Source organism: Trichoderma harzianum (genome assembly GCF_003025095.1).
Source record: "Trichoderma harzianum CBS 226.95 unplaced genomic scaffold M431scaffold_14, whole genome shotgun sequence".
In the NCBI taxonomy this organism is placed as follows: domain Eukaryota; kingdom Fungi; phylum Ascomycota; class Sordariomycetes; order Hypocreales; family Hypocreaceae; genus Trichoderma; species Trichoderma harzianum.
Window position 1 is genome coordinate 824,686 of NW_020209262.1, and position 20,078 is coordinate 844,763.

The window sequence follows — 20,078 nt, forward strand, 5'->3', positions numbered from 1 at the left end:
TTCGTCCGCAGCGGTGCCTGAACAAACTCGAGGTGCAATCGGAATTAATGGTGCGATGGAAATGCAGCGACCAGACGGAGCAGGTGACCTGTATTATGATTTCCATACGCCCCACGTAAGAAACTTAACTTTGACTTTGCCATGTCAAAGGAGAAAAGACACAGTGCATATTTCTGAATAGCTATTTCCATGACAACATGTTCGCTAGGCAAAGCGGCCTAGTGTCACCTTCGTCATAAAACGGTTCAACGGTGTAATGTTGATATCCATTGCCAAACATTGAATACGGATCCCAATGTAGCGTCATTAGAAGGCTATATATACAGTCCAGCAAGTCTTCCGCATCCAACTGCATACACAATGGCCAAAGCCATGGCTGCAACGCCCAATCCACAAATCAAAGCACATGTTATTTATAATCGCATGCCCGCCCGTCCCGCTTGAATTCCATCATATCTTCTATCTCTTCCTTTCTTCCTCCCTCTCTACCCTCGTCTCCCAAAACATGCCTTTTGACTAACGCAGCTCTAAGCTGCATGCCCCGAATCTCCTCTAGAAATGAAGTGCGTAGAATCATATGTAAAAATAATCATCTATTCCTATATCATCAATCCTAATGTCGTAAACTTCTGTCAAACTGCCAGTGGTCAGCAGTTTGATGATGTACCTATGTATCATTGCCTATTTCGGACATTACCCATTACGGCAACTATGGCTCCACATTAATGGCTCACCGCCAAAATTCTGCCACCGGCGCCCAACATCACGACATCAATCACTATTGCGGTGCATCTAGATGAAAATGCATCATATGGCCAGAAAACCAAGTCTATTTGATAACGCAAGAAGATTGACTATTATACAACCCTTAGCGGGGATGCCAGTGGTCTGCCGACTCTATACTCTACTCTAGGCAATCAAGAGATGTATACCAGCGCCTGTTTCTAGGGCCGCCTCATCAACCCGGCCAAACAATCGAACAAGAAACCAAATCTCTCAAAGGTCCCGGTCGAAATTGAGACTGTTCCCTTCTATATGTAATAGGGAAACTCTCAGCAATCCAAGGAAAGCCCAGCCCTTGGGCAGTACCGTATATAGCTACCCCCTCTCCGTAATCTCGATCCATTTTCTCCCCCGTCTCGAAACTCCATTTTTATATCATCAGAACGTAAAGAATTCGTTTATTTGGCAATCTCGACACCTCCAACAGCTCCCAGACTTTTCTTGAGGTCACCTGGTTGGACGTGTTAAAAAAAATTCGACGAATATCGCGAAGTTTTGGTGTTTAGTAGCCACTTACCATAGATGGCGAATTGACCGGCGGTCAGGGTGCCGACCATGAAGAGACGGGCACCAATACCAGTGTAGGAGCCACGGAGACCGAGCTCACGGCCAATCTTGATCAGACGGGTGGTGGTGCCCTCACCGGGGAGACCCTTGGTCTTGTTGATCTTGGAAAGCATGGTATCGGCGGGCTGAGAAACAAAGGCAGCGGCGAAACCGGCAATCAGACCGGAGCCCAGGTTGACAGTGGTCTGCATGCCGTCGGAGAGGCTCTCCTTGGGGAACTGGCGGAAGATGCCCTCAGAAACCTTCTCGAAGACGACGAACTTGGCCATGGTGTAAGGGATCCTAGAGGAGGCGTAAGCGCAATTCATTCAGTCAATTTCGTTCAATTCTGGTACTTACTGCTTGAAGAGGATGGGTCCGAAACCGGCGTAGAAGGCACCGACACCCTCGTTCTTGAGCATCTTGGAGAAACCACCGACGAGACCGTTGGCATAGGTGGGCTCGGAGACGAGACGGATACGGGTGGCCTCAAGAGGGCAGAGGGCAATGTCGGCGAAGAACTCGGCGGCGGCGGAGGAAGCCAGGTAGATGGCAGTTCGGTTGTTGGAGGCAGTCTCCTGGCCGAGTCCGTTGATGAACTGGGCCTTGAAGAACTCGTAACCACCGAACTTGAAGGCACCCTGCAGGAAGTAACCGGCAAAGGTAGGGCCAGCACCAGTCAGGAGAGCGCCAGCACCCTCATTCTGGATGACCTGGCGGAAACCACCGATCAGGCCACGGTTGTAGGTAACAGGGTCGAGCTGGATACGGGTCTTGACGCTGTATCGAAGAGAAAATATTCGGTCAGCCAACGCGGTTCGGTTTCACGTGCTAAAAGATGAGAAGAGAAGAGGTCATCGCCAGGCAAAGGGCAATGATCTCAGCCTCTAGGAAGGAAAAATTGAGGGAGTAGCAACATACACATCGACGGGGGTAAGACCACCGTGGGTGACGGAGCAGCAGACGGCACCAGCGAGGGCGAAACGAGAGTAGAGAGAGAATCCCTCGAGCTTCTTGGGCTCGGAGAGAGTAACCTGAGCAGCAGCCATTGTGACGAGAGTAGTTGAAGCAGCGAACAAACACTGAGTGGGGAGAAAAAAGAGAAGTCTGGTTAGGCCGAGGAATTCGACGTGGAGAGGTTTGAGGTTTTGTCTGGGGAGGGCGGTGATGAAAAGCGGCGGCTTTTTGTTTGAGGTCTTTTTCCTGCTCCCTTCTTCCCGGGGACCGCGCTAGTCTAGGGGCATGAAAAAAAATTGTTGCAAGGGTGGGCTCGGGAACACTCGGGCAATTCGATTGGGCAGCTCAAGCGATTGGGTGCGGGTCAGATAAACGCTCAGGTGGCTGAGCTTAGCCACAGATTCACCGGCGGCTTCGAAATCGGTCGTTCCGAGATGCCGAGTTATGCAGAAGATGAGGCTGGCGATGGTTTTTATAGTATCTAGGCCAGGCCGCCATCTACGCAACTTCTTCATTTCCTCATACGATCGGTCGTAGACATTGTGATTCTACACACACCTGCGATGATGAGTCTTATTCAGCCAGCCACTCTCAGAAGCAATTCACTTTCGGTGCGTTGTTTGCAGACCCGCACGATTTTGCTTGTGGCTGGTGTCTGGGACTCCAGAGGCGCTCGGAGCCATTCATCTGTCCAGCCTTGCGAACGTGGGGCATTTGATCGGCCCCGCTAATCGCAGCTGGAGGATATTAAGCATACAGATGGTATATTGATGTAATGAAGCGCCGCCACAGAGCAGAACCTTTGAATCCAGCCGGCCACCCCGGGTTTTGCCGGTGTGCAAGGTATTCAAAACTCAAAATATAGAGTGGAATACACTGCTTGTGAGGGAAACTTGCACATTTTCTATTGTCGCAAGTTGCCGTTCCGGTCATCAAATTGTGCAATCTACCTTGCCGAGTCACCTGGGTCATGGCGGAGTTAAGATATCACTCATCCTACGTCCGACATCATGTGCACAGGATGAAACCTCATCATTCGGGGACTCTCACGAGACATATGGTAACTTCGTATTGACATTACCTCTGTAAAAGAGTTGTCAAACGATGATGGTCGCGTTTTATTCCCCTGTGGAGAAGAGCATGGTGGCGCTCTGCTTCCCCATACCCAACCGAAGTGTTGCTTGTGAAGTTTCCCAATGTGAAACGTCTTAGAACTTCTATTCAGAAAGATTATACCGCCCCAATGCTGTCGCTATATCATGCGCGGGAAATTCAGGAGAAATTACAGTAACTCAATGACGAGATGTGTTCTTTTCAATTTCCTCTTCAGTTTCATATGTCTATTCAAGGAATGTCGTTCTCATTCTTGCGGTCGTTTTTGGCTACCTACCCTATTGTTCAGCTAATTTTAGACCTGCACGTCATTGATCGGCAGAAAAATCTCCCGCAAACGCTGACCCATGGTAATGGGTCGTCGGTTAGTAAGCATGATTACATAATCATTGGCATGTGAACGGCGAGCCATCTTGACACTGCGATGAACTGATGCAGGCGGAAAGGCAGATGAGAAAGGAATAATTTATCGAAATCCAAGGGGGTTTTGTGTAAAAGTAATAAGTAAAAAATTGTAACCGCCTTGATCCTTCGCAGGTGTTTGAGGAAGATGGCTGCGACTCCACCACACTCGGGACGGCGAGAGTAAGGTCCTACAACTCGAATATCTTATCATGTACTTGGACAGTATATAGAAACCCGGGCTGTGTCTCATTTCGTTTAGAAATAGAAATAGCAAGTTTGGTGGTGAGGTTGCGGCCAACCTGCAAAAGGGAGGCACCTGGTGCAAATGTCAGAAGCGCCGGGTGATGAGGACAGTCGAATGTGCAGCTGTTGGCGGCCCTGCAGCTTTCTGCTAGATTCTCTGCAATTCCATGAGCAAGCGCGCGTTTGCATCTTCTACTCATTGTTCACTTTTCACTTTTCACTTTTCTCTTCGTAACAACACCCTTTTCTCCCAGTCGCGTTGATTCCCCTCATCCTCCTTCACCAGACCCATCTCGCAATAATTGACACACATCTCCTCTCGTTGAACGGATCTCCACTCTCCATCTTCTGCAAGCAGACCAAAAGCATCGAAACGAATTTGACAGTTCGTCAGCTAGTCGACAGGATGTCTTCTCGAAAGTGGTGGGAGAATCCTATTGTCACCATCGACGCGCCTCGCGACTTGGACCCCGGACAAGAGCGCCTGGAGAACGAGGAATATGCCAAGCTGATGGTGGGCTATCGCCCTCCAAGCGCAAGAGACTATAAAGGCATCTCTAAAGAGCAACATGAGGCGCAATGTCAAGCGTTGGTCGCAAATGTTTTCCACATGATTGAGACCGATCCTGCGGATCATCAGGCCTGTTTCCGCAAGTGCGTTGACAAGTGCGTCACGACGGGCGTTTTGCATGCACACAACTGGCTGCAATGGGACGGATACAAGGAGTTGAGCGTCGAAATGCACCAACTTGCCAAAGCAACACGGCGAACCGGCCAGGTGCATATCCTCAACGCCCCGAGCGTGATAGCAGCCATCACTGTTATGAGCTTGCGCGATATGGAAGTAGTGGGCAACGATGATTTGACAGCACTGTTGATCAGCCTCAAAACATTTCAATATGCACACTCGTCCGTGGAGTATTGGTCGGCAGATGCAGGTTTCGGCGGAATCATCCACACAACCGAACCATACGTGGGCCCCCGGTTGGAGGGAGGCTTGGTCATTAACCTAGATGCCGAGCCGGCAATCGGACAAGCTGTGGCAGTCATCAACACGACCCCCGTGCCAGTCGACATCTCCATGCTGAACAATGCCCAGTTGATGTTGGAAATGCGGCAGTTTGACATCCCACACTCACGTCCGCACACCTCAAGCCCACCATCTTTTGTGAGCGACACAAAGCTAAACGCGATCTTGGCTGATTTGGAAGATCTTTGCAATCATGACTTGAGTCCTGCGGTGAAACGCAAGATGCAGACGTTCGCATACCGAGTGAGACACGAATTTGGACGCCGGGTCAACCAATAGGCAGACATGGAAGCCATCAATCAAAACACGGGAATTGAGCATGTCGAGGGACTCATCAATTACGACGAGTTATATCACTGGGGGCATACCCGTGAAGGCACTGAGACGGAGGATCACTAGCTTCGTGTGCGATTGGGAGACATGGAAGGATGGGAGAAGGCAAACGGCAGACGATGGATGTCATCGTCGAGATACAAGTACCTTCTCTTCTGCCGGAGCCACTAGTTGTGTTGAATCATATACGGAGGGGTGGGGATTCGGACTTCTTTCTTTTTTCTAGTGATTGCAGTCATCTATTCGTTTGCCTCCTTCGGTCGGCCAACTTTTGGTCGGCGACTGATGGAGGACACGAGTTTCAGTTATGGGCATACGGTCGCCTCGCACAGTGAGTTTGCGCGTTGCATTACTCAGTCGGTTTACATATCGAAAAGTTTCGCTGGTTCGGTTCGGTTCTTTCTTCTTTTTCTTTCGGTATCGGAAATGGTTCATCTGGCAAAGGGAGGACAAGGCGCCTACGGGGATTTCTTCATGGATTCACGGTCGAGACATGGGCAACCCAACTCATGGGGAGATGATTAATGGACTAGGTCATTTGCGTTAGATAATCGGTAGATAGCTTAGGTATAAATCGATTGTTTTATACTGTCCTGGTCGTCGCCCAGCAAACTGAGCCAGCAACATGTCTGCAATGCACGCCATTCTCTGCATACACCAGAGAAGTAATGCAGAGATTTAAATAGATAAGAGTAAATAAAGGGTTTTAAGCTGATCTACTGCTTCTTGAAGTTACTAGTGAGCCTATGGCTTGTCACTTCATCTTTATTCTGCCTCTCCAAAGTGACTAGAATGATCAAGTTACATATTTACACAATCCTATTTGTATTCTCTTCACTATATGTACGGAATATCTTCATTAGGTATGTAGTAGAGCATCCAGTCACATGTGCATCCAACTTTGATGGCTTCGGCTCAAGGCTCTCCCGGTCGCCAGTTGGCAACCACTTGACAGCTGTCACGACGCAACAGCTCTCTCTCTCTACGCATTATCGCTTCAGCCGCGGCTTACCGCTTGTCAGGTGATATCTTTCGGAATGTTTTTGCTATTGACAGCGTGACGCGTGCGCCAAAATTTCCCCATCTTCTTCACTCCATACGCGGGTTCTCGCGAAGCGTGTTTTCAGTTACCACCACTTCACGACCTGATATCTGTCTCAGGCCGACATACTTTGTCCCAGCCTTTCTTTTTGTCAGGCACCATTGTCACTATGGCGTCTGACACTCTCGAGGTCGTCGAGGTTGATCCTTCTGTCGCCGCCTCGGGAGATGAAGGAACTGGCACCGAGGAAGCTGCTGCATCCAAGGAAGCTCGAAGCAACCTCAAAAGAATGGCAGCCATATCTGTGTGGAATAGCGTCCTGCTACACGTCAATGAGACGCTTTTGCCCGGTTTCGCTCGCCATCACGTTGGGCGTATGGCAAGGAGTGTCGCTCCAGGTCTTCGAGTGGAGGTCCAGACAGCTTGGGGCTCTCGCATTCCATCCACGATCATCCTCCGACTTCAAATTAGAAACGGGGACGAAATAAGCGACTTTGCAGTCATCAACTTGCCCATGGGCCAAACAAAGTTGCCGTTGACTACCGACTACCTCGACGCAGCTGATGAGTCTCTGATGAAAGATACGTTTCCCGATCCAAGAATGGATCATTTTGGCGCAGCTCACTCACGATTTCGCAATCAAGACTTGAAATATTTCGAGACTGTTGAACCCACAGCGGAGATATCTTCTTTCATCAAGCACACCACTACCACAGTTGTGCGAGTCACTGCCGCAGTAGAAGCCCACGAATTCACCATCATGTATCCGTCGCACTTCTGGGATCACACCCAACGTCTACCAACTTCATTGCAAAGAGTCGCCAAGAACATCAAATCTTTGTTTGATTCGATGAATCCAGAAGAGCAAGTCTCACTCCAAGTCACATTTCCATTCAGCCCAAACTGGGAAAAAGATTGGCACGTGTTCTTTACTGATGAGCGCAAAGTCAACTCCGAGATTCTCGACATCGCATCTCTCTGCAATGGTCACATCGAAGACCTGGATTACTCTAAAATGCTCTCGGGCCGTATAAGCTTTGCCGAACAAGTCGCATAGAAGCAACACTTGGCAGGCAAATGCGACAAGATAGTCTTTCAAGCACGTTTATTCCCCTTTCCAGGCTCAGAGTGGACTCCAAAGACCAATGATGAGGAAGAGTATGGCATGTTTGGTACACACCTTCCAACAGGTTACCTGATGGCCGTCAGTCTGAAAAGCGTCAGAGACTTTTTACCCGACATTGGAACCACAGTCAATGTATACCTCAGAGATATCGCACAAAATGGCTACACATTGCCGAAGCCGCAAACCAGCAAAGGCGAAACATACCTGATTGCGGATAGCATCACTTGCAGTCTTTTTAATGCTGATTATAAGGCGGAACAACAAATTAAACGCAAGTTTGGGGATGACCACCCGGACATGCCTGAACTTGTCACAGAGCTTTTCCCCAGTATAGCTGCCGTGGAGTTGGAGCCGTACCTCCCCATGCCAGCCAAAGACGATCCGCAGCACCAAGAAGCCCGAAAAGTAGCTGCTTATCTGCGGCAGCGTAACGACGAAGATTACAAAGAGCATTTTTGGCGCGTTCACAGTTGGCTTCGCCCGAGACTTTGTGTTGCTCCCAAAACTGGGTACCACGAGCCCTACTCGGGCCACCGCTTAAATCTCCCACCTGGTGTTTCCGCGGACGTCGCTCTCTTCTATGTCGAGGTTCCAAGACAGCGAGATTGGCCTCGTGATTTGAAGAAGCCCCCTATGAGAGTTGACATTCCAGACATGCCTCCTTCAATTGACCTCCAATCGTTTCTAGCAAACGCGTTTGAGAATCAGGATGAGGTCATTCGCGCCGAAATTCGCTACTCTTTTGACGCAGAGCTGTACGACGAAGAAGGTCCGACATTTTCTCTCAAGGGAACGCTCGGCCCCAACCATGTGGTAGACGATTGGCTGAAGTCCATGGTGAAAGCTTCAGACATGCCAAAGACTGACCGTACCGATTAATCTCAGGGACAGTTGGATAAAGGTCACTCGTACTCTTCAGCTCAAGCAAAAGGCAGAAGTGGAAGCGAACTCACGAGAGGGAGTATGTGATTGACTACTATTCTGACATTCGGCAAGTTTATTCAGCATTCAACTTGGAGGTTCAAAGGAATACGAATAGTAAAGTCGACGTCGACTTGCTGCCAAGTCTCACAAACCATCTGTACAAGTCAACGCCACGGGCCAATATGGTCGGTCGTATAGTCTGTTCGCGAATATGGCTTTGTTGGAACTCACGGGATAAGACATGAGACCAGGGAATATGGAAAAGTGTGTAATCTCCAGTTGTTGTAGCTAGAACTGAGGTATAGTTGTCTTCGGCTAATTTGAGTCATTCCTGTTGTAGTATTTTCACGATAGATGGGATATCTAGGATTAGCGTGTTATCAAGCAGCCATTCAGAAGTCAGTCATAACGTGCAAAGAACTTTTTCCTGCAGCTCGTATTTCGATGACCCCCCGTGGATCGCCAAACTGCAAACTTGGCTGTGATTGTGATCATGGCAGACAAATAGTTTGCTCTGAAGCATCCTGACCTCACTATGATACAAGAAAGCCGAGAGTAGGATCCTCTATTACATTCCAAAGCATCATACGCACGGCGGGACCATTACGGCCCTCACACAAGCTCGTTCCCCGAGGAAATAGCCAATATTTACTGGGTATCCCAAGGCTCGGCTCAGTAATGGCGTCATTCCCATCTTCTGGAGTGGAACATCGTCATTTTTTTCTGAGGCTAACGATCTGCCAAGTACGAGTATGGGCGTGAACTATTCCCACTTCTGAGGAGTTCGGCATCGGGAAATCTCCACGCGGGCTCGACGATCGGTCATCGTATACCCTTACATCTACATACTGTGGCTGGGTAGTATACCTATCAAGAAAATTCCGGTGGCGAGGAGCTGAAAGAAAAACCAGCTTCAACTTGGGCATTAAACAGCGTCCGTGCTCATCACCGCAAGTTGCCCGAGAGGGGTGACAGGACAGCTAGCGGAACGGTGGCCGAGGAGGAATCTCGATTCCTTTGAGATGTCATTGGCCGAATTTACATGGTGGTGATAAAAATAGTCCAGTCGCTCTGTTGGTTGCAAACATTACGGTGGAGAGGGAGCTCACCGGTAGAGCTCGGTCCAACAACAAACACATCGATCTGGAGTCTATTTGCCGCGCCATCAACCCAACCAAAGATGGGATATGAGGAGATACGGACTTATCCGCCCGTTATTGAAGCGATGAGTTACTTTGTCGGTACATATCTTGAAGGGAGGCTACGTGCAGTTGGATTAATTGGGACAGCTGCCCAGCTAGCTGAGCTGGCATCATTCGACCTTGGAAAACTCAGATTGCAGAGACGGTCATTCCCCGGCCCCATTCGCCACCGTTCAATGCACAGACTTGGCCTGACGATCGGGCCACTAGAGGTGGGCCAGGATGGATTCGATGAGAGTACATTCGCGGAGTTGTACTCGTACACGGCAAGAAACCGTGCATCTTGACTGAATCGTCACCCCGCATGTGGGCTAGAAAATGCCATTCACGCATGCCTCTTGCTGGAACGAGGCCGTGGTATACAAAGTGTTAGAAGCTGGCAAGTTGGTGGTTGGCCGAGTCGATCATGCAGGCGTCCACAGGGGTCGTATAAGCTTAAGATGGCGGCTCCTATTTGACAGCTTCTCGCATGTGGGCTGTAATATTGGCAGCATATACGAAGCCATGATGCTATTATTACACCTCAAGACTCCAGCTACCATGCGGCGATCCGCTCGTGTGTACAGACTGTACGGAGCAAGAGCAAGAGCACACAGCCAAGCGGCTTCTCCTGTCGATGGATACGGGATACGGAATGGCGGGGTCTTGTGCAGTGGATAGTGGACCCTCGCTGCAGGACTTGGAGATAGTAATGGTGAGGGCACAGCTTGTGTATCGATGCGGCCATGGTTAGCTCAGCTGCCCAGAGGCCGTTGCAGCGATGTGACTGGATGGTCGTGCTGCATGAAGCGGTTGGTGGCTGCAGTGTGTGTTAATAATGCGAGATGAAGTTGAGCAACCTCGTATTCACCAATACGAAAAAAAAAAAAAGAAAGCAAGAAAAAAAATTTAGAAGACTGATGCGGTGTCATAAGTCAGTCAAAGCACTAATCAAACGCCCACAATGCCAACAAGAAGAGCCACCACCGACAATGAGCCTTGGCAACCTCTGCATTTGACATGGAGACCGATTGCTGCATCGAAGTTGCTTGTACTGGTACAGAACCGTACGAACAGCTTGTCGGCGTGCTTTCACTCTCCGGAGCGACAAAATGGCTCACTTGTTGAAATGCTGCCGACGTCTCTTCTATGACGCTGTTAAGGTCCACCGAGACGCAAATTCTCACTCAAGACTCCGTACGTGAGCCGAGGCCAGTCGCTGAGTTTTCGTGTGTGGATTGTGCGACTGTGCGAAGACTCTGACTCTGGAGATCGGCAGGGCGCAGGAAGATTGGACCTTGTAGGGATAAAATTGGTTGGATCGTAACGATCTCGCCAAGAAATGATGGAAAAAAGAAAGAAAACAGGGCGAGATCAAGCAGAAATTATTACGGAGAAGACGAGAGGATGAGAGCCGTTTGTACCTTGGTACATCATACAGGTATGATGGTGCGTGGGCAGCCGAGGTAGATTGACCTCGGGTGTGCCTCTGTCGTTCCTGCCGTCCATCACAGCGAGCCGCGATCATCCCAGCCCAACCGCTCCAGCTGGATCGCAGCTTCCTGAGTGCGCAGCGGCAGTTCGGAAAGGATCGATTGGTCACGGAAATTCCTGCAAGTTCCAGCTCTTCCGAATCTCTGCACTCGAGTAATCCCGCGCGGTCATTCTCTCATCATCATCCTCAATTCATCCATTTTTCAGCCAGCATGATCCCTCTTTTGACTCACTCCACCACCCCCTGTCACTGTCAAACAGATCAGCACAGCCCAGCAAGCAACACCCCTGCTAATTCGAGTGGTTAGGGCGGCCCGAATTGAAGTTACCACAGTACGCCCTAAGCCGCTGCAACAAACAGCCACACCTCACGGACGCACCACAGCCAACCATTTCGCGCGGGACGCTGCTTGACTGCAGTCTTTTGCGCCTTGGCAGCCTGCTCTGCATTTCCGGCGCCCTAACAACGGTGATATTAGTGTGAATACTGCGAATTACTGCTGGCAGTCACTGGTACGAACAGTGCGGAGTACATACGTGCAAACAGAGCGCTTGCAACGGCACAGTGACCCGTCAACCCGGTGACGTGCCCGACTAAGAGCGGAGGGAGGGAGAGACGATCGGGAACAAGAATAGTAACAGCCAGTGACAAGACGATGGTGAGGACATGGGGAAACGGCCAAGTGTCTTTGCAGCAGGCTGTCTTTCTGAATCGATGGGAATAGCTTTACACACCGGATGTGATGCTGCCTGAATGGATCTGCAAAGAAGCAAAAGGATGGCAGCACAGCCTTTCATTCTGCAAGCTCCCGGGTATTCTTGACGGCCAACGGATTCATCATGAGGAAGCCGTCAAAGTCTCAGCATATCGCAGACGCACATCAATTCGCATCATATGCTAGTCACCACCATGCCTTGAAATAACGATTTGTGACGTAGTAGGCCATTCACCTTTGCCATTATCTGTCTACGTTACAAAACCAATTGACGCCTTCGGCAAGATACACAGCGAAAGTGTCTCACCGAGCAGCTGAGATGGCGGGCGCTTAAGTCCTCGTTATCGATATTGTCTAGGAAGCTGCAGGTCTTGTCTCTCTATGCAGAGCATAAGCCTGACCGTCTTCATACAGCAGGTACAGTGGATTGCTATTACATAAGGCGACCGAACCGCCGAACTGTGTAGAAACAGGGCATGGTATGATTTCTAATTTCGGATCACCGATACGAATCTCGCCAATGAGCCTGGACAGAGAGAGACTCAGGCGTGTCGCCTTGCCGATCATTTCCGGTGGCCTGCCAACTCTGAGCAGCTCTGGACAATACATGCCTTACAGAGTGTTGCATTGAGTCTGATATTGGCACACGGTAACACGAGTGTCGGTTGCTAATGATAGCACTTTTGCCAACGGCATACGAACGCCGTACCTCACTCATCATGCTGTGAGCATCCTGCCCCCATAGCCACGACCCAATTCAGACTTTGTACAACATTTGGTCGCACTGGCATAGAGGGGCTGTCCGTGGGGTGGAAATTGTGGGACATGGGAGGGCCGGAAAAAAAGGAATAAGAAAAATACCTTGTGTCCCTTAATTGAGGTGCGAGTGTTGTTCAATTTCCAGGGAATTCTACGACGACTAATACGATGGAGTACTAGTACGGAGTACTCCTATTCATGACCAAGTATTATACCATACTGTACTTGACGACAGAGCACAATGACCGCCTTTCTCCGTATTAGGTGAACAGGGGGGTTCGTCCTTTCAGAGATTGCGATGGATGGGTGCATGTTTCCAAAGACTCGCCGAGAGCGAGGGGATGGGGTAGAGACAGGGCCAGACAACTAAACATCGCTGCCCAAAGCATGATCGAGATTGCGAGATGAACAGAAACAAACAGCGAGAAGGAAAAGCGAGCGAATGGCGAGCGGTTGAGCAAGCGAAAGGACAAGCGACGGCCAGAGACGCCTTGTTGAGACAGAAGCAGGAAATGGTCAACAGGCGCAAAGGATTGGTCAAGGAACTACCACTGAGAGCGTGAGAGACAGGTCGTCAACAGGTTGCGAGGCGCTGCCAGGCCCTCCCTGCACTTGCGTTGGCGGAAACACTGTTGCGCTAAGAGCCTAGTCAGGGGCGCACAGTGGAGAAGCACGCCTTCGCTCTCGTTGAAGGCTGACCTCTCGCCTTCGAGCCGTACAGTGCTGTATGTGCGAAGTACTGCCACCCCTGCCATGCACCTTTGGCACCAGCGGTTCCACCCTCGTGGCCTGCACGCGCCGCCTCCCAACATAGCACAGTACAGTATGCAGATGCTGCTCTGCTTGTACCGGTACCGACGCATGTGCTGATGTGCCTGGCTGGTGGAGCTGCGTATCGGGTGGCGGCTGCGGCTGCACCTCAAAGGAGATGGATCCTGGACCTCCTCCTCTCAAATCATGCACACAGCACGGGACATACGACCCAGCGTTTTCGGCTTCACCACCTGGACCACCCGTGCAGGGTTATTTTCGTATTCCGGGCTAGCACCATGGGCACCTTGGCCGAGCCAGTTTTTTTCGATTGTTTCCAATGGAAGTTGGAAGCCTGCAGAGATATAAGGCTACCGTCCGTCCCCGTGGTCCCCAGTTTCGGAACCCTTCTTTCCTTCCCTATCCCAACACACTCTTTTGCTGGACTCACTTTCTTTCTTACGTCTTTTGACTGAGAGGTTCATTCGTTTATACCCTCAGCAAGACAGTTCCTAAGAAGTTTTATTGTTATTGTGTTAATCATGAAGGGCGCCTTTGTTGTTGGCGCCATCGCCATTGGCGCGGCCAATGCTACGCATTACCCCAACTGCGAGCAGGACAACTGCTACCGCAACCTGATCGATGAACGCTTCAGCGCCGAAGCCACTGGCGCCTGCTTCAGCTGGCTCGCCGGCACCACTACAGCCAACGCGGCTATTCCCACAGACTACGCCAACTGCCCCGACTACAACGCTTTCAGCTCTGCCTGCTCTTGCGTCACTTACACGGCCACACACACTGACGGCGGCGCTGCTCCTACTTCCCAGCCTGCCTACCCTACTCCTCCGGCTGCCGGCTCTTCAAGCAACGCCTACCCCGTTCCCCCGGCCAGCACACCCACGAACGCTTACCCCGTTCCTCCCGCCAGCTCTTCGAACGCTTACCCCGTTCCCCCGGCTCAGACTACTCCCGTGGTCTACCCTACTCCTCCTTCTCAGCCTGGTGGTGGCAAGCCTGGCAAGCCTGGCAACGGTGGCGATGAGGACTGCGACGAGACCAAGACTCACCCCGGCAAGCCTCAGTCTACTCCCAGCTACCCCGGCGGCCCTGGTAACCCCGGCCACCCTGGAAAGCCTCAGACCTCTCCTGTCGTCTACCCTACTCCTCCTTCTCACCCTGGAGGTCCTGGCGGTCCCGGCAAGCCTCACTCCAGCAGCGAGGACTGCGATGAGACCAAGACTCACCCTGGCCAGCCTCACTCAACTCCCAGCTACCCCGGAAACCCTGGCCACCCTGGCCACCCCGGCCACTCCGAGACTGCTCCCGGATATCCTGTTCCTCCTGCTTCAACCTCCGGTGGCCAGCTTCCTGTCACCACCGGCCCTGCTGCTTCCGAGACTGTGATCGTCCCCACTGGCCCTGCCGGCACTGACACCGTTGTTGTTCCTACTGGNCCTGCCGGTACCGACACCGTTGTCGTCCCTACCGGACCTGCTGAGACCGAGACCTCTCCCGTCTACCCTACTCCTCCTGCTGAGACCTCTGGCGGTTCTTCTCCCGTCACCACCGGCCCTGCTGTCCCTACCGGCCCTGCCGGCACTGAGACTGCTCCTGCTGGTACCGAGACCGCCGTTGTCCCTACTGGCCCTGCCGGTACCGACACCGTTGTCGTCCCTACCGGACCTGCTGAGACCGAGACCTCTCCCGTCTACCCTACTCCTCCTGCTGAGACCTCTGGCGGTTCTTCTCCCGTCACCACCGGCCCTGCTGTCCCTACCGGCCCTGCCGGCACTGAGACTGCTCCCGCTGGTACCGAGACTGCTCCCGCTGGTACTGAGACCGCTCCTGCTGGCACCGAGACCGCTCCTGCTGGCACCGAGACTGGTGTTGTTCCCACTGGCCCTGCTACTGAGACCATCCCCGTCTACCCTACTCCTCCTGCTGAGACCTCTGGTGGCTCTTCTCCTGTGACCACCGGCCCTGCTGGCACCACCGAGACTGCTGTTGTCCCTACCGGTCCCGCCGGCACTGAGACCGCTGTTGTCCCTACTGGCCCTGCTGGTACCGAGACTGCTCCCGCTGGTACTGAGACCGCTCCTGCTGGCACTGAGACTGGTGTTGTTCCCACTGGCCCTGCTACTGAGACCATCCCCGTCTACCCTACTCCTCCCGCCGAGACCTCCGGTGGTCAGCTTCCCGTCACCACCGGCCCTGCTGGTACCGAGACTGGCGCTGTCCCTACTGGTACTGAGACTGCTCCTGCTGGCACCGAGACTGGTGTTGTTCCCACTGGCCCTGCTACTGAGACTATCCCCGTCTACCCTACTCCTCCGGCTGAGACTTCCGGCGGTTCTTCTCCCGTCACCACCGGCCCTGCTGGTCCTGACACCACCGCTCCTCCCCAGTACAGCACCTCTACCATCTTCACTACCACGGTCCGCACCATCACTCAGTGCCCTCCTGAGGTTACCAACTGCCCCATTCGTCCTCAGACCGTGACCGATACCATTGCCATCTCCACCACCATCTGCCCTATCACTGCTGCCGAGGGAAAGACCTCTACCGCTCTTGTCTACCCCACCCCCCCTGCCAACTCTGGTTCCGGCTCTTCTCCTTCCGGCCCTGCTGGTGGTGCTCCTCCTGCCCAGAGCTCTGGATCTGGTTCTTCTCCTGTCACTACTGGCGCTCCTCAGTACAGCACCTCCACCATCTACACCACCACGGTCCGCACTATTACTCAGTGCCCTCCTGAGGTTACCAACTGCCCCATTCGTCCTCAGACCGTGACCGATACCATTGCCATCTCCACCACCATCTGCCCTGTCACCGCCACCGAGAAGACTCCCGGCCAGCCTGGTTACACTGCTCCTGGTGCTCCTGGTGCTCCTGGTAGCCCCGTCTACACTGCTCCTGGTGCCGAGCCTACCACCACCACCACCGCCACCTCTTACATCACCCAGACCTTCACCGTCACCCGATGCCCTCCTGGAACTCCCAACTGCCCCGTTGGCAGCGTCACCACCACGGTCTACCCCAACGGCCCCAACGGTCCTTCTGAGATCCCCACTCTTGTTTCTCAGACCGTGCCCGCTTACACTCCTCCCGCGGTCACCCCCGTTGCTCCCAGCGCTCCTGCCAGCGTTCCTCCGGTTGTCATCGCTCCTCCTCCCGCGTCTTCTGCCGCTGCTGTCACCCCTGTGGTTCCTCCTTATGCTCCTCCTCCCGTTGGAACTGCTCCCGTTGTTCCTCCTCCCGCTGGAACCGCCCCGGCCGGATCCCCAGTCTACACTGCTCCGGCTAATCCCCCTGCTCCTGCCGGCACCAACCCTGCCGGTCCCCCAGCTGGTGGCAACCCCGGCTCCGGCGTTCCCCCCGTCAACGGTGCTGGCCGTGTTGGTGGCAGCCTCTTCGCTGTCATCGCCGCTGCAGTCTTCCTTTTGTAAATTGGATAAGCTAAAGTGTGTTTTTGGGTCTGGAACATGTACACTTGGGAATCATCCATGTCATGATCAGAAACGTGTAAATAGTATGATTTAGAGAAGGATTTTTTTATTTGCTTTATTCTTACATAGCCACACCAGATCCGGTAGATTTGGATACATGGACAAGGCTTCATATGGTAACGAAAACCATTTTTATTTCTTTATTCTATATTAGTTGAATGGCATGGCAGTCTAAAATTATCTGATGTCTCTACCTCTTGTGACATGATGTTTGCTCTGTCTTGGGAGATGAAATGTTTCTACGAGTTCTAAACCAATGAAAAGATGGCTGTATAGTAAGCTTTTGCCTGCGGAAGCATCGGATAGAAGATGCATTCTTGTTGCTAGTATACCCGTCATAGTACGAATTAGTGCCGCAATCGAACTTGTCGTCGATGCTAGTCAGGTACCGTAAGAAATGGCTCAGATCCAAAGTAACGTTGGGTGTGTACTAAGAGCCACTTAGTCAGATCTACAGCGTATTTTCATGGTCAAAGTGGTGGTGTCTAAGACACGATGAAGATGCGGCTTAAGTGGGTAAGGTGGGAATAGGCACCCCCTGGTCGGTCCAAGTTTTTAAGACACAGCGGGAAAAAGAAGGAAGAAGGAAGAAAAACGCCGCTGCGCGCCGGCTTCTTCGGCTTTACTGTTTGTGGTAAGGTTGTGGCGAGGGGGATGGGGCGGGTGGACGGCATTGGCCGAGAGGGGGATAGAGGGGATGGAGATGGGGGTGGTTTTTTGTGGTGTTTTTTTTCTGTTGTTTATTTGTGTATACGAGGATGAAGGTGAGGATGAGTACAGTATGAGTGATGGTGGTTCTGTCTGTCTGCGGGACGAGATGAGATGAGGAGATGATTGTACGAGTTTGTAGGACGGGGAGCCAATCGGTGCTTGAGGAGGCATGGACAAGCAAGTAGGCTTACTGTATGCTTGAATGAGTGGATATTTTGTCTTTTGCGCAGCCGCTGGTTTGGCTTGTCTTGTCCGTGATGTGATGCATCTGCTGTCAGCACCGTACATGCGGTGCTTGTCGGATTGTAAGCCGATCCCGGTCCTTGCATCTTTTGTTTCTGAAAAAAGATGCACTGTACAGCGTGTAGAGTACTTTGGACCACTGAGCCCAGGGATGTCATTTACATGGCACTTCTGCAGGTACCAAAAAATCCACGACACCCATCCAAGAGGGGATCCTCCGCCGGGATCTCTTTTGCCCACACTAGTGCTAGCTAAATTATCCAGGGGCGCGCCTGGGGCCCCGGCAGCTGTTTCAAGCAGATGCTTTTCCCCGTAGAGGCTTTTTTTGTGCTGTCGTCCTTCGAGTCTGGCAGCGGGCGGGATGCCGGATGTGGCGCTCATTGGTGCGCTGGTTTCTTGCGAAGGCGTTTCTTGGTGGCTTTAGCCTTTCGGGCCTGTCATGTTTTAATGTGACGACGATGCAAGTTCCTTTGTACGTAGTGCCTGTTGTGAATGTCCACTCACTTTTGCGTGTTGCGATCGTCGATGCTTAGTGCGAGACTTTTGAGATTTTAGGTGGGTGAAATGGGTGGTGAGACGGCAGCGTTATGCACGAGAGGTGTGCGATCATCGATCTGGGACGAATTCCGCGCGGCGCCGAGACACGAGATGGTTGAGACTCCATGTGGGAGGGCATGCCGAACTCCGCACACGGTATGAGCACAGTGTCTGTCCCTGTACATGAACCTGACTGAGCCTAGACCTGAACCCATGTGTGCGTGTGCGCCCAGCCGAGCTGAACGACTGTTTGATTGAATGACCTGTCGACCTTCTAGACGCAGTTCTTTGGCGACGCGAGCCATCTTCACCGCTCGCTTCTCGTCGCCGGCGCTCAAAGTAATCAACCTGCCCTGGCCGGCCGGTATACGAGTCATCGAGCGCTGGCCAAAAGGAAATCTTCTTTTCCCACAGCTTCTCCTTTTTTTGTTTGTTGTGGAGCAGCAGCCGGGGCGCCAGCACAGCCGACCTTTGCTGCGTTTGCCTTCCGGATTGGAGCGCTCGCGTGGTTTGTGATCCTTGCGGGAACAGGAATTTGTACACTGGTCATACTTGGAAAATAGATTAAACTCGTATTGCACGGCATTCCCCCCCCTTTTTTCGCACCATGTCGCCCGGCGTTTTTGCTCTCTTGCTGGATGCATGTTAAAGTGGGCATTTGGGAATCTTGAAACCTGAGTGTTATGCAGGGGCCGAGGGAAGAATGCAGACGCCAGCAGTCTCACAGTCACAGTATGAGCACTCGTACTTGCAGAGCGGCCTCCGGAGGCTTTCTGGCTGACCGGGTCTCCATCGCTGCAGTTGCCGGTCACTTTCTGCGTTGGTTGCCTGCGTATGCCTGATTGTGTGTGGACGGTATGAGGCGCGCATACAAGGATGAATGAGCTTGTGGTGCTGCTTGTGCTGCGGAATGCAAAGGGCGCCCGTTGCTTGTGCATGTAAAGGATCACGTTAGGTAATCTGGAGTTTGCTGCCTTGGAGCCTTGTTGACCGCATAATAACCGAACTGCAACTGAGCCACTCGCCTTTTGTATGACGCTGAGTCTTGGCCGACCGTATGACTGATGCCGTACGGTAGAGCCTCAATATTCTTCCAATTGAGACAAATGGCTCTGACGTCTGGAGTTTGTGCGTTGGCCGAGACGATGGCCTCGCAATGGGGGCGGAAGAAGTGAAGGGAGGAAGAACCATCTTTAAAATCCTACGATAACTTGTCCTATCTCGCATCGCCACAACGCAGCCACACCCTCCCAAAGGCCGGACGTCGATGATGGTGTTGAGGCGCAGCTAGGCTGGCACAAGTCTGGTACCAGGCTGGCCAATCACGTTGCGCCATGCCTCTTCTTTCCATCGGGCATCACAAGAATGACCGCAACAAACTGCAAGAAAAGGCATCGTGTCGCTCCAACAACAGTTCGCGGCCGACCGTGAGACCAGCAGATATGAGGGGAATGCTGCAAGTTTCTGCAGAGCTGCCTCCCTCGGGTCACTTGATTGCATGCTCCGCCATCAATAGAGCTTTGCTCAAATACTCCCACAGCCGACCAACATCATGATGCATCCAACACTTCTCTCTGACTTGTGGATGCGGGATTGCCGGCCCCGTTGCTTAGTCTGTGCTCTTACTTCTACTACTGCTTTTAAACGAGAAAACGATACCCGGGCTATATCTTCTTCAGCTG

General features: G+C 52.2%; 4 protein-coding genes across 4 annotated transcripts; 2 read left to right on the forward strand and 2 right to left on the reverse strand.

The window, feature by feature from the left end:
- Positions 1 to 879: 879 nt before the first annotated feature.
- On the reverse strand, positions 880 to 2,710 carry M431DRAFT_512176 (hypothetical protein). Its single transcript, XM_024919795.1, has 4 exons — positions 2,251 to 2,710; positions 1,690 to 2,109; positions 1,301 to 1,632; positions 880 to 1,234 (listed from the first exon to the last, which is right to left on the reverse strand). Exons 1-4 carry the CDS (start codon positions 2,376 to 2,378, stop codon positions 1,182 to 1,184), a joined length of 933 nt encoding a protein of 310 aa, XP_024770265.1. The 5' UTR covers positions 2,379 to 2,710; the 3' UTR covers positions 880 to 1,181.
- Positions 2,711 to 4,474: 1,764 nt separating this feature from the next.
- Positions 4,475 to 5,209, forward strand: M431DRAFT_70136 (hypothetical protein; the record flags this gene model as incomplete). The annotated part of the gene is made up of 1 exon (XM_024921801.1): positions 4,475 to 5,209. A coding segment is annotated over one exon (735 nt), but the record flags the coding sequence as incomplete, so codon positions are not given.
- A 1,532-nt stretch (positions 5,210 to 6,741) lies between these two features.
- M431DRAFT_499409 (hypothetical protein) lies at positions 6,742 to 8,457 on the forward strand (the record flags this gene model as incomplete). Its single annotated transcript, XM_024917795.1, has 2 exons — positions 6,742 to 7,480; positions 7,574 to 8,457. The coding sequence occupies 2 exons, from the start codon at positions 6,742 to 6,744 to the stop codon at positions 8,455 to 8,457; spliced, it is 1,623 nt and encodes a 540-aa protein (XP_024770267.1).
- A 9,953-nt stretch (positions 8,458 to 18,410) lies between these two features.
- On the reverse strand, positions 18,411 to 19,334 carry M431DRAFT_499410 (hypothetical protein; the record flags this gene model as incomplete). The annotated part of the gene is made up of 1 exon (XM_024917796.1): positions 18,411 to 19,334. The coding sequence occupies one exon, from the start codon at positions 19,332 to 19,334 to the stop codon at positions 18,411 to 18,413; it is 924 nt and encodes a 307-aa protein (XP_024770268.1).
- Positions 19,335 to 20,078: the final 744 nt, after the last annotated feature.